The sequence below is a fragment of the Micromesistius poutassou genome, assembly GCF_964030765.1.
Source record: "Micromesistius poutassou genome assembly, chromosome: 21".
NCBI classification, from domain to species: Eukaryota; Metazoa; Chordata; class Actinopteri; order Gadiformes; family Gadidae; genus Micromesistius; species Micromesistius poutassou.
Window position 1 is genome coordinate 12,789,783 of NC_140291.1, and position 10,748 is coordinate 12,800,530.

Below are 10,748 nucleotides of genomic sequence, written 5' to 3' on the forward strand. Positions count from 1 at the left end.
TTTATTAATAAAAAAAAGCTTCATCCTATAATTTGCAGTGGCAGAGATCCCTATACAAGAAAATTACCATTTCCCTCTAAGGGCTGTAAGAAACCCCTGAAAGCAGAAGCAAACGATGCACACGGTGGAAGGTGGTGGGCACCTGAACATTGTTTAACCACTCCGTATCCCTGTTAGACTCATTTAGGAGGTCTCATGCAGTACAAGAGTCGATGATCAATCCCTTCATTTCTGATACTGCCAATCATAACTGAGTAGTATGCAAGCATCCCCATCTGCTTGGACTGTCACTTCTACAAAATGGTTTGGGCATCACTTAGGTCAGGAGATTGGAGGTAATGTTCCTGGGTGCGGTATGAGAAGCTGACCTGAAGAAACATTCAGAAAATGGGGGTGTAGCTTATATCACAAACTCCACGCTGGTTATGAAGATGGGCTGGGGGGGGGGGGGGGGGGGGGTTATGAAAAATAAGGAGATGAGATGAGGTATGAAAATTAAACATGTGAGACCCAACACTGGGCACACAAATCTTTAATGCAATCCAACAGCAGTACTACAGGGAAAAACATTGACGTGTTTGAGAATGCTTTCGTAATGATTAAAATACAGTTAACACACAAAAGTCCCACCAGCCAAATACTAAAGGCAATCAGAATCTATAAACCAAGATATCTATCCAGAGGAATTTCAATCACTGAGCAATTAACCCACAGTGCATCCAACGTATAGATCTATATCGATAGATATCTATACCGATAGATCTAGATATACATATATAGATCTATATATCTAGATCTATTAGACACCCCATGGGTAATTAGACTCTGGCTCCAGCTAAGTGTTTCAAGAACAATATCTTATAAATAAAATCTGGAAAAGAACAATACCAAAGCCAAGTCCGTCCACGTTGGGCGTTAACGGGTCTGCCCATGCAGAGAGTCCTCACACGGTGGCCAGAGAGAAACCAGCTGGCACTCATCTCCCTACGACCAGACACCAAGTCAACTAGTGGAGCAAAATTATTCTTTATCAGAACATTTATCTTCTCATTAAACACACGCGCGCACACACACGCACACACAAGACAGACAAACCACTACTGCGCATTTACAAGAGGTTGACTATCAAAGGGACACCTGTACACATATTACAGATAAGACCATCAGTATGGAGAGATACTTATTTTACTCTTTCCCCACCCCCACCCACAACCTTTTTCTTCATGTTAGAAATTTTTACAATATTTTCCCCGTTGTATTTTTTTTGTTTTCCTTCCTTCCAGAGGCCCCCTTAAGGCCGGAGGAGAGGCCATTTATTTGGTGGACAGGATGAGGGCCACGATGAGGCCATAGAGCCCCAGGACCTCAGCGAAGATCAGGATCAGGATCATCCCTACGAAGAGCCGGGGCTGCTGGGCCGTGCCTCGGACCCCGGCGTCCCCCACGATGCCGATGGCGAAGCCCGCCGCCAGGCCACTGAGACCCACGCTCAGCCCCGCCCCGAGGTGGAGGAAACTCCTGCAACACAGCATCAGCTATTAAAGTATTCAGTGGTCAAATGTTTTAGAAGTAGTGTGTGGTGGGGGGGGCAGCTCAACACACACACATGGGGAGACAGGTCCTGTGTGGACCAGGGATGCGTTTCTTGTGACCGAGGCCTACTCTCCTTCTGTGAGTCATTTATCAGATATACAATGCAAGAGGAGTTTGAATTGTTCCCAGTTCCTCTAACCGGGACGTCATGCATGCATCAACAATACCAAGCCATTAATTAAAGCACATTCTAGTCTCTAGTGTTTTTCAAATATTACTAGTTATGTGATCAACTCAGTTAAAATCTGATCAACTCACTGATCAACTCAGAATCGTTTGACCGCCCTTAATTGCCATTACATATTTTATCTGTTGAAAAATAAGAAAAGGCGTCTTCAAAATCATCCCTCGTATTGTGTTCACTAAAAATGGCATTATTATACCCAATACCGAGTACTCTGCACCCTCATGTCTGAAACAGTCCCTCTTGGAGATGCGTGTCTAGATGTGCGTCTTTGGAAACCGTGAGGCTGAACCCAAATCAAAGAGCATTCGTTCCTCACTTGTACAGGCTGATGTTTTCTGAGATGTTGTTGGCGATGAGCACAGCCACCACCAGGCCGTAGATGGCGATGATCCCCGCCATGACCACGGGGATGATGGACTTCATGATCAGCTCCGGACGCATCACCGACATGGCTGCGATGCCCGTGCCGCTCTTGGCCGTGCCGTAGGCCGCACCCAGGGCTGGGGGGGGAGGAGGAGGGGTAGATGTATTAAGACAGAGTTCAGGCCACAAGGAAATACAAACTGGCGTTGCACAGGCTGTCGAACACGTCCTACAGGGTACGCTGGGAGGAAAACACTAATGCAGGCGGTATTGTGGCCCGCTCTAACATGGATACAGTTAGATGCAGTGAGAAGATTTGACAAACCAAAAAGACATTGAGACAGAAAAAATAAAAATAAAAAAAATAAAATAAAATAAAAAAGAGCTGAAGGAGTTGACACTCAAGAGTGTGAGAAAACCGATCCAGACAGAAGATCGGAGGGAGAGAAGAGGGGATAGAGAGGCACAAAGAGAACTAGAGATACAGGATGGAGAGAAAGAAGAATGATGCATACTATTAAAGGGCTACCAGGCAGAGCAGTATGCTGGGAGACGGTCTAGGATAATATAAGGAAGTGAAACTGAAAGTGGAGAAGCAGGCAAGAAAGTATTATTTTCAATTCCCTCTGCAAAAATCCAGGATTACTTCATTTGGAGAGTTGATGAAACCACACGCCCTGCTCTGTACAGCCTTTACCGAACTCTCACACACACACACACACACACTAAGGCTTAAGGTAGAGGGATGAGAGAAATGAAAGAACAGAACCACAAACGAAGAGACAAACAAAGTGGAAAGATGGACAGCAAGGATATACATAAAATGGGGATGACAGGAGAGGGGTGAGGTTAAGGGGAATACAGCCATGTGAGCAGGAAGAGAAGACACAGAAGGCTGAGAAATGACCGAAGCCATAACAGGAAGAGAGAAACCAAGGGAAATAACCAGGGAGAGAAAAGGTGTCATGTTCTGGACGTCACACACATTCAGGGCTGACTGCAGGAAGATAGTGGTGTGGAGCGCAGATGCATATCCACCCTGGACCCCACATGTCTGCAATCTAGGGCTGGGCAATTAATCTAATTTTGATTTTAGTGTGAACTTTAAAAAAAAAAAAAAAAAAAAATTCATTAAATGTTTTATAGAACAGCTGGGGAGAGAGAGAGAGAGAGAGAGAGAGAGAGAGAGAGAGAGAGAGAGAGAGAGAGAGAGAGAGAGAGAGAGAGAGAGAGAGAGAGAGAGAGAGAGAGAGAGAGAGAGAGAGAGAGAGAGAGAGAGAGAGAGAGAGAGAGAGAGAGAGAGAGAGAGAGAGAGAGAGAGAGAGAGAGAGAGAGAGAGAGAGAGAGAGAGAGAGAGAGAGAGAGAGAGAGAATTCTTTTCGATTTGACCATTTTTTTGGAGAGAAAGGCTTAACCATATCCATATTGACCAAAATATTCGCGATCATGATTTGTTTCATAGTCGAGCAGCCCTACTGCAATCCACAGCCATGCGTGTAAGCCGGCCGTGTCCAGTCCAGACCTCCAAAAAGGTATGACCTGCAGGCGCTGAGCGGCAAAAAGTGCAACCATTGCATTGGTTCAAATAGGCATGATGATCATGGTGATGATCCTGAAGGCAAAAAAAGGAAAACTCCTGGTCCTGGGACCAGATCCTTTCCTGGGCCCAAATGTTTCCCCCGGTCGTAATAACCCATACGCCGGTGGGCTGCACAGCCCCGCCACACTGCGTTCGGCTGCTCTTCAAATAACTGAAATTGAAAATAATATGTACCATTTTCAACAAGGTAAACTAGTTTAAATCCCAGTCCTTGGGGGACGGCGGACTAGGGATTTGCACAACTCAGATTGGACATGGTCTAATAATCAGTGGATGGTGTGAGCATGTGAGGGAGTGGAGTGAGCTAATAACGAGTATTAGGATTCAGACATTAACACCATGCAGGGGCCAAATGTGGTTTATGTTCTCTATGTTTATGTTCTCTTTGCAGTGGATTTTCCTACATATTGGAGGCTGTCAAACTGCTAATGATTAGTAGATTTTTGCAATATTATCCCTAGTTGCCTTCCATTTTAATGTGAAATGGGGAAGCTTCAGGATTGACCTCAGACAGTATATCCTCTTCTTTCGTCTCCTTCATACTCAATTCCTTGCCTTGTTTGCCACCGCTAGCTTGGGTGTTTCTGTTTAACCCAAAGCATTTATTTCCTCAAACAAGAACCATAGGACACAAATTCCAGTTTATTTTAGACGCAGAAATTCATAAGAATTTTGAGTTTGATTTTCGAAACATTAGAATCGATTACTATGCTTAAAATCATACAACACAAACACAAAAAATAAAAAAAACACCTGCATAAAAGACGATTTTAGAGATTAAAAATCCCTATTTACGTCTTGAACTAATGATGCATTATGGTGACCCCTGAGAAGACCTCTGGGCTTCAGGTATACCGCTGATAGACAACATCACTTCATTTCCTCAACTCATGTCTGAATGAATGCCTGGACGTGCTGTGTTTTGTTTTTTTTGCCAAACACAGCCAACTTTCCTTACCCAATCAGCAACCACTTAGGAATGATAAAGACACAAGTTTAACAGTGCACCAATAATATGCATTTGTCCACGAAACGTCCCAAGCACAGCAGAAAAACAAGGCCAGAAAGCTGCACTCATCACTGATCAAACCCAGCATAAAAATCAATCTGAAACACCCAATGGTCATAATCAGAACCTTTCCACATTAAGTTTTAATTAAACCCCAGATCGATAGCAAATGGGAAACACAGTTTTCCATTCCTAAGGTAACCTGATGGTAATGTGGTGAAGGAGAATGAAACCAGTATTTGCCTCCATCTTAATTGCACTTGCAGACAACAGACGTCCGACATTGCGTTACAATAAAATATAGTCAGGTCTAGTGAGTCATGACGTTAAATCGATTAGGGTGGATGATAAAGCACCGTTGTAGCCACTCAGAAGTAGGGTGGAATGCGGCTGATCTTGGTGGGGTATTCAAGTATAGTAATATATTAAGGTGGCATTTGTACTATTCCGACTTTCTGCTGGGAATGACTGGATATGTCAGCATGTTTATTCAACAAAGCAATACAATTTATTTAGCTTCCACCATACTTTATGATTTTCAACATTCCAACCAACAACAACCTCACATTTATTATTATTATTATTTTTTTTACACATGCTTTAGAAACAGTCAGGTCACTTACTTGGAGGATAACCAAGATAATAAAATGAGCTTTTGAGCTCAAATCCATATCACGCAGTACAACTTGATGCCACCGTAGTACACGTCCCTACTACTGGGAGTCAAGATCTCACAAACCATCCATGTAATCCAACCCTCCCTTTTAGAAGAAGGAAGAAAACACCCAGTGTCATTATTTCTAGCTCTCTTCTCCATAACCCCCAGAACAGCGTCCGACCATCAGAACAAGCAAACAAGCTGATATGACATTCAGCGATCACCCCCCTGCCCTGGTTTAGACAGCCCCAGCCCCTGCACCCTGCATCCTCCCTTGTGGAGAAGAGCGTCCCCGGGGATGAAATTAGAGGCTAAAGTAGCTCCTCAGCCCAGTGGATCAACGGCTGGATGATGCAGTGGCAGCCCACCTCAGCTCCAGATGTGACCACACGGTAGGACCAACGCTACGCCGTTTGATCCTAATCCCTTCCCGTTACCACCCCTCTGCTGTTTTTTCCCCTTTCAATTGAGGAATATTCTGAAGGAGGCGGGATGAACGCATTAGGTAACAGTAGGAGCCAGCTGTCCGTCATGCAACGTTAGCCAACCAGTAAGACACCGCCATAGGTCGGGATTGGGCCAATAGGGAACGTCCTCCTTCATAAAGATGAGGTGAGTGGGAGAATCTTACTAATTGTTAGTAATAAAATAAAAGTAATCACACTTAACAAAACAAATCTAGGAACAGTTCTTATGTAAAGGTTAAGCTGCATAATGTATTGAAGTTACCAGATGAGATTGGTCCAGTAGAGCACCATGATGTGAAACGACAGGATAGGGAGCAGAGGAACTGGGCCAGCAGGCCCAACAGAGCACTGAACTCAAGCACTGACCGCCTCATTCATCAAGAGGATGACTGGCCCACAGAACTGCTGCTGTTGAGGTTACTATCTCTCCAGATGGGCCGCACAAAGACCTGCTGGACGTGACTCAAAACTACAAGAGACCAACAGCTTAACCGTTCTCAAATGTTAGTTTGAGTGACAATTAAGGTGGAGCTCTTGAATTGACAGGAGGGATTTCATTCAAAAGTATCATACATGTGTGTTTTAGTGTTCATACGTTTGACGGACAGACTTCAAACAGCCGGTGAATGAAATTCAGTGGAAGTCTGCCACCACATCAATCCAGATTAAAGTGCTTTGAAATGGATATTCAACATTAAAATATGTTCCAACAATCTAGTTAACCATACAGTTGGTTCTATGCTAGGACACTGGATTCTCAGTTTCCGTTTACTTACAAATTCTTTACATACAATTCCTTGATTGACAATTTTTGTACATTTCCATGGCTAATGAGTTTTGAGGAAGTCCCTCTTCCTCAGTCACATGAATATCAGGAGGGGTGGAAATACTACACCTGCAAGTACGTAAAACTAGAAGCTGAATTCTAAAGCTCAGCCATTAGGAACACTAATAAGACCTAAACAAGCATCACATCCCAGCTATTCTTCACCCACCTGGGCCATAACAATCCCGTCTCCCCCACCCCAAGAGGCTTAATGCTGGGGTCTCGATCAAACAGTGCTGCAGTCTGCCTTCATCCTCACGCACGCCAGCCCGCTCCCTAAGTGACTTATTCCTCCATCTGTCACAGGGTCTATGCATCACACTACATCCCCGTCAGTGGGAGTTCACCCACGTGTTACATGTTCTACCAAGTCATTCTAACCAGGTGCTTGTTGTATGATTTTTTTGTACCATAAGTGTATACATGGAATGAGATATTTTACATGTAATAAAAAGGCGGTATGGTCAACTGTGGTTGACCATAAAGGTGGTATGGTCAAAACAAAGACATTAGTCTCCTGTTGTAGCCCATTGATCAGTGTGTCTGGGTTCTCAATGACAACTATAGTAAATCCTAGTGCACGGTTCATTAAATTGATGCCAGACAGGCTGCACCTACTGGCAGGGGGCTAAAAGAAAATAAGACACAAAAATCACAATATACACAATAGGCTTACACATTTGCTCACGGCATTACAACGGTAGGCCACAGTTCATTGAGGAAGACGTTGGTTTACACGGAGATATGAAGCCATCCATCATTACCCGTATAGCAATAAAATAAAACACCATGAAGAAATCGAAAATATAGACTGTTTAGAAGCCATCAATCTAGAAGGTTAAATAATAAATACCCTCTTCACATCTCCATGGATCAGGGAGTAATGTAGTTAAATACAAGTACAGTTTTTTGTGCCTACTGAGCGATTGACAGTTTCATCATGTGATCGTCATGTGATCGACGGTAGTTCCTCTTGGAACTCAAGGAAGCCACCCAGCTGATCCGACATTGGCCTATACCTAGTTTTTCAGATATGATAATGACCCGGGCCATCCTCCCCATACGACCCCCTCCATCAAACCCTGACAGCAGCAAGAGGTCTGCAGAGGACCGGACACCATGTCCAACGTTGTGTTTAGCAGACTGAAGGAGGTAGACCCGGACATCAAACCCTTTGCCCTAATCCTAATGCAGCTAACCCCCCCCAACACACACACACACACACACACACACACACACAACACACACACACACACACACACACACACACACACACACACACACACACACACACACACACACACACACACACACGTTAATGTTAGCTTATGTAGTTATGCATGTTGTTATGTAATTTAAATATAGAGATAAGATATAAGGTTATAGCGAAGCATCCCGAGTTTAATTGTTTAAGAGATAAGGGTACATAGCGTTAGGGTTTCAGAGAGCCATCGTGACGTCTGAACGACACCTCGACGTCTCAGGAGCGAGCCACGATATCTAGGCGCTAGATATCGCGATATCTAGGAGCTAGCATCTGGTTCTGTGTACCAAGTGCGCTAATGCGATGTAACAAAAAAATACATTAATATTAATCCCCAGCAGGATCCAGACTGAGACGGTTAAGGTTATTGTTAATAAATAATTTAATAAATAGTTACCGCTGAAGACCATCGCGGACGAAGCTCCCATCACCGCGAAGAACGCAGAGTACTCGGGGTTGGCTGACATGGTTTCTAAGATTAATATAAAAAGACTAGTCGCTAAAAAAACGATGCTTTACTTTCTCTATATATCCTTGAACGGCTGACTGTGGACGGTGACAGCTGTGGATGTGGATGTGGATATGTCCAATATTCGGTGGTGTGGAGAGACCGCAGACTGCAGAGTAAAGACGAGTCACGACGCTTCTCTAAATACCCACCCGGCGTTACAGTGTTGCCAGATTGGGACTGATTTCCTGGCCAATCTGGCAACCTTGGCTGCATCGCACCCTCCCAATCTGGATTGCCAGATTGGGTGGCATTCTGGCCCAATCTGGCAACACTGTACGCCGGGCGGGTACTTTGTGGCGTAGGGGCACAAAATGGCGAAGCGGAGCACGTCACCTGACCGGCCGTGTGGATTATACCACCTTCGGCTCGGGTAGAGGGGGGTGTCTTTGCGTATTTGTGTTATTAGGCACAGTGTTTTAACAAACTAAGAAAAAATACAAAGTACTCATCGATTGTACTTGGCAGATTGAGGTTTAGCTGTGTGCATGGGTCTATTTTGGTATGGTTGTGTGTGGATTTTTGAAGGTCACCACTCCATCCCCCGCGATAATGCATTTTGGTGGGATCCGCTGCAGACTCTGGTTTTGATACCTGGGCGGGTTGTCTCCTTCATAGCAGAATAAGAGGGCGTGGATGCCACAAGCAATACACATGTATGGTATATATTGATAAATACTATAGTCGACATCTTATATAGTTAAACATTTATATTTAATTGCGTTCTTATCGAATATATGCTTATATTTATAATATGTGAACACACATCACACACAAACAATCGAGAAAATGCGAAAATTGTATAATATAAAATCACAAACGTAGTAGAAGGAATTTCTCTGTCATTGTGTGTGTGTGTGTGTGTGTGTGTGTGTGTGTGTGTGTGTGTGTGTGTGTGTGTGTGAGATGGGGGAGGGAGTCGAGAATTCCCACTGTATCGCTCAAAGGGAGCACGCGCCAGGGACTGCATGGGAGTGACGAGGTGCGTGAGTCACCAGGAGCTCGTGCACTTTTCCTCCCTCCACCCCTCTTTCTTTCCTCCCATCCCTCGACCAACAATTATATATATATATATTCCTCAGCCAATCACGTCAGAGGCTCAGCTGGGGCACGTGCACTTTGTAGATGAGGATGGTTATCGACCGTTGCGCGCGCAAGCAAGGGAGGGAGGGGGAGGTGGTGCTTTCAGAACGTTTCATAAAAGAAGAATGAAGGGATGGTGTTAAAAAATAATGTCGTTGTAATGATATATATTTTATTTTAATATATATCCCTGTGGTATTAAGGCTGGTATGCTGTGTGTGTGTGTGTGTGTGTGTGTGTGTGTCATGATCCGCTCCTGGCTTTTCATCCTACTGCCAGCTCTGTACTGTCATGATCCGCTCCTGGCTTTCCATCCTACTGCCAGCTCTGCCAGTACTTTACCTGATCACCTGCCTGCCACTCCCACCTCATCAGTGCAACCACCTTCACCTGTGTTCCCTCACTTCCTTGGTTTCGACCCTGCTTGTCCCTGACCCTGACCCTGACCGCCCCTTGTCTGTCTCCAGTTTGCTTGGATTCCCTCCCTGGAGATCTCTGCTAGAAAGTCTGACTGTTTTGGCTAGCTCAGGTTGTGGACTATTCTTGTGTACCTGCTGTGGATTTTACGACCCTGTTTGGACAATGAACTGTTGGAACTGCTCCAGGGGGCAACAGTGTTCTCCAAGCTCGACTTGAGGAATGCTTATCATCTGGTTTGCATCCGGGAGGGAGATGAGTGGAAGACGGCCTTCAACACACCAACAGGACATTATGAATATCTGGTGATGCCCTTTGGTTTGACCAACGCCCCGGCTGTCTTCCAAACTTTGATCAATGACCTGCTCCGGGATATGCTGAACATCCGGCATGAACATCCGACATGGATCCAGCTAAGGTCTCAGCAGTGACCTCCTGGCCAGTACCGGAGACACGCAAGCAACTAAAGCGTTTCCTGGGGTTTGCCAATTTCTATCGGCGTTTCATCAGAGGTTTCAGCTCCATTGCCTCTCCCCTCTTGGCCCTCACCTCATCCAAGACATCCTTCCACTGGACTGACGAAGCACAAGGCTCCTTCGACACCCTCAAGACTCGCTTCTCCACTGCTCCCATCCTCCAGATCCCCGAACCTGAGCGCCAGTTCATTGTGGATGTGGACGCATCCGGTGTGGGGGTGGTTCTGTCTCAGCACTCCTCCGTCGACCAGAAGATCCACCCCTGCTCCTTTTTCTCTCGCCGCCTAACTCCCACGG

The 10,748-nt window shown here is 45.1% G+C and overlaps 1 protein-coding gene across 1 annotated transcript; it reads right to left on the reverse strand.

The window, feature by feature from the left end:
- Nucleotides 1-489: 489 nt before the first annotated feature.
- Nucleotides 490-8,614, reverse strand: atp6v0cb (ATPase H+ transporting V0 subunit cb). The gene is made up of 3 exons (XM_084485924.1): nucleotides 8,365-8,614; nucleotides 2,097-2,280; nucleotides 490-1,518 (listed from the first exon to the last, which is right to left on the reverse strand). The coding sequence occupies exons 1-3, from the start codon at nucleotides 8,432-8,434 to the stop codon at nucleotides 1,314-1,316; spliced, it is 459 nt and encodes a 152-aa protein (XP_084342050.1). The 5' UTR covers nucleotides 8,435-8,614; the 3' UTR covers nucleotides 490-1,313.
- Nucleotides 8,615-10,748: the final 2,134 nt, after the last annotated feature.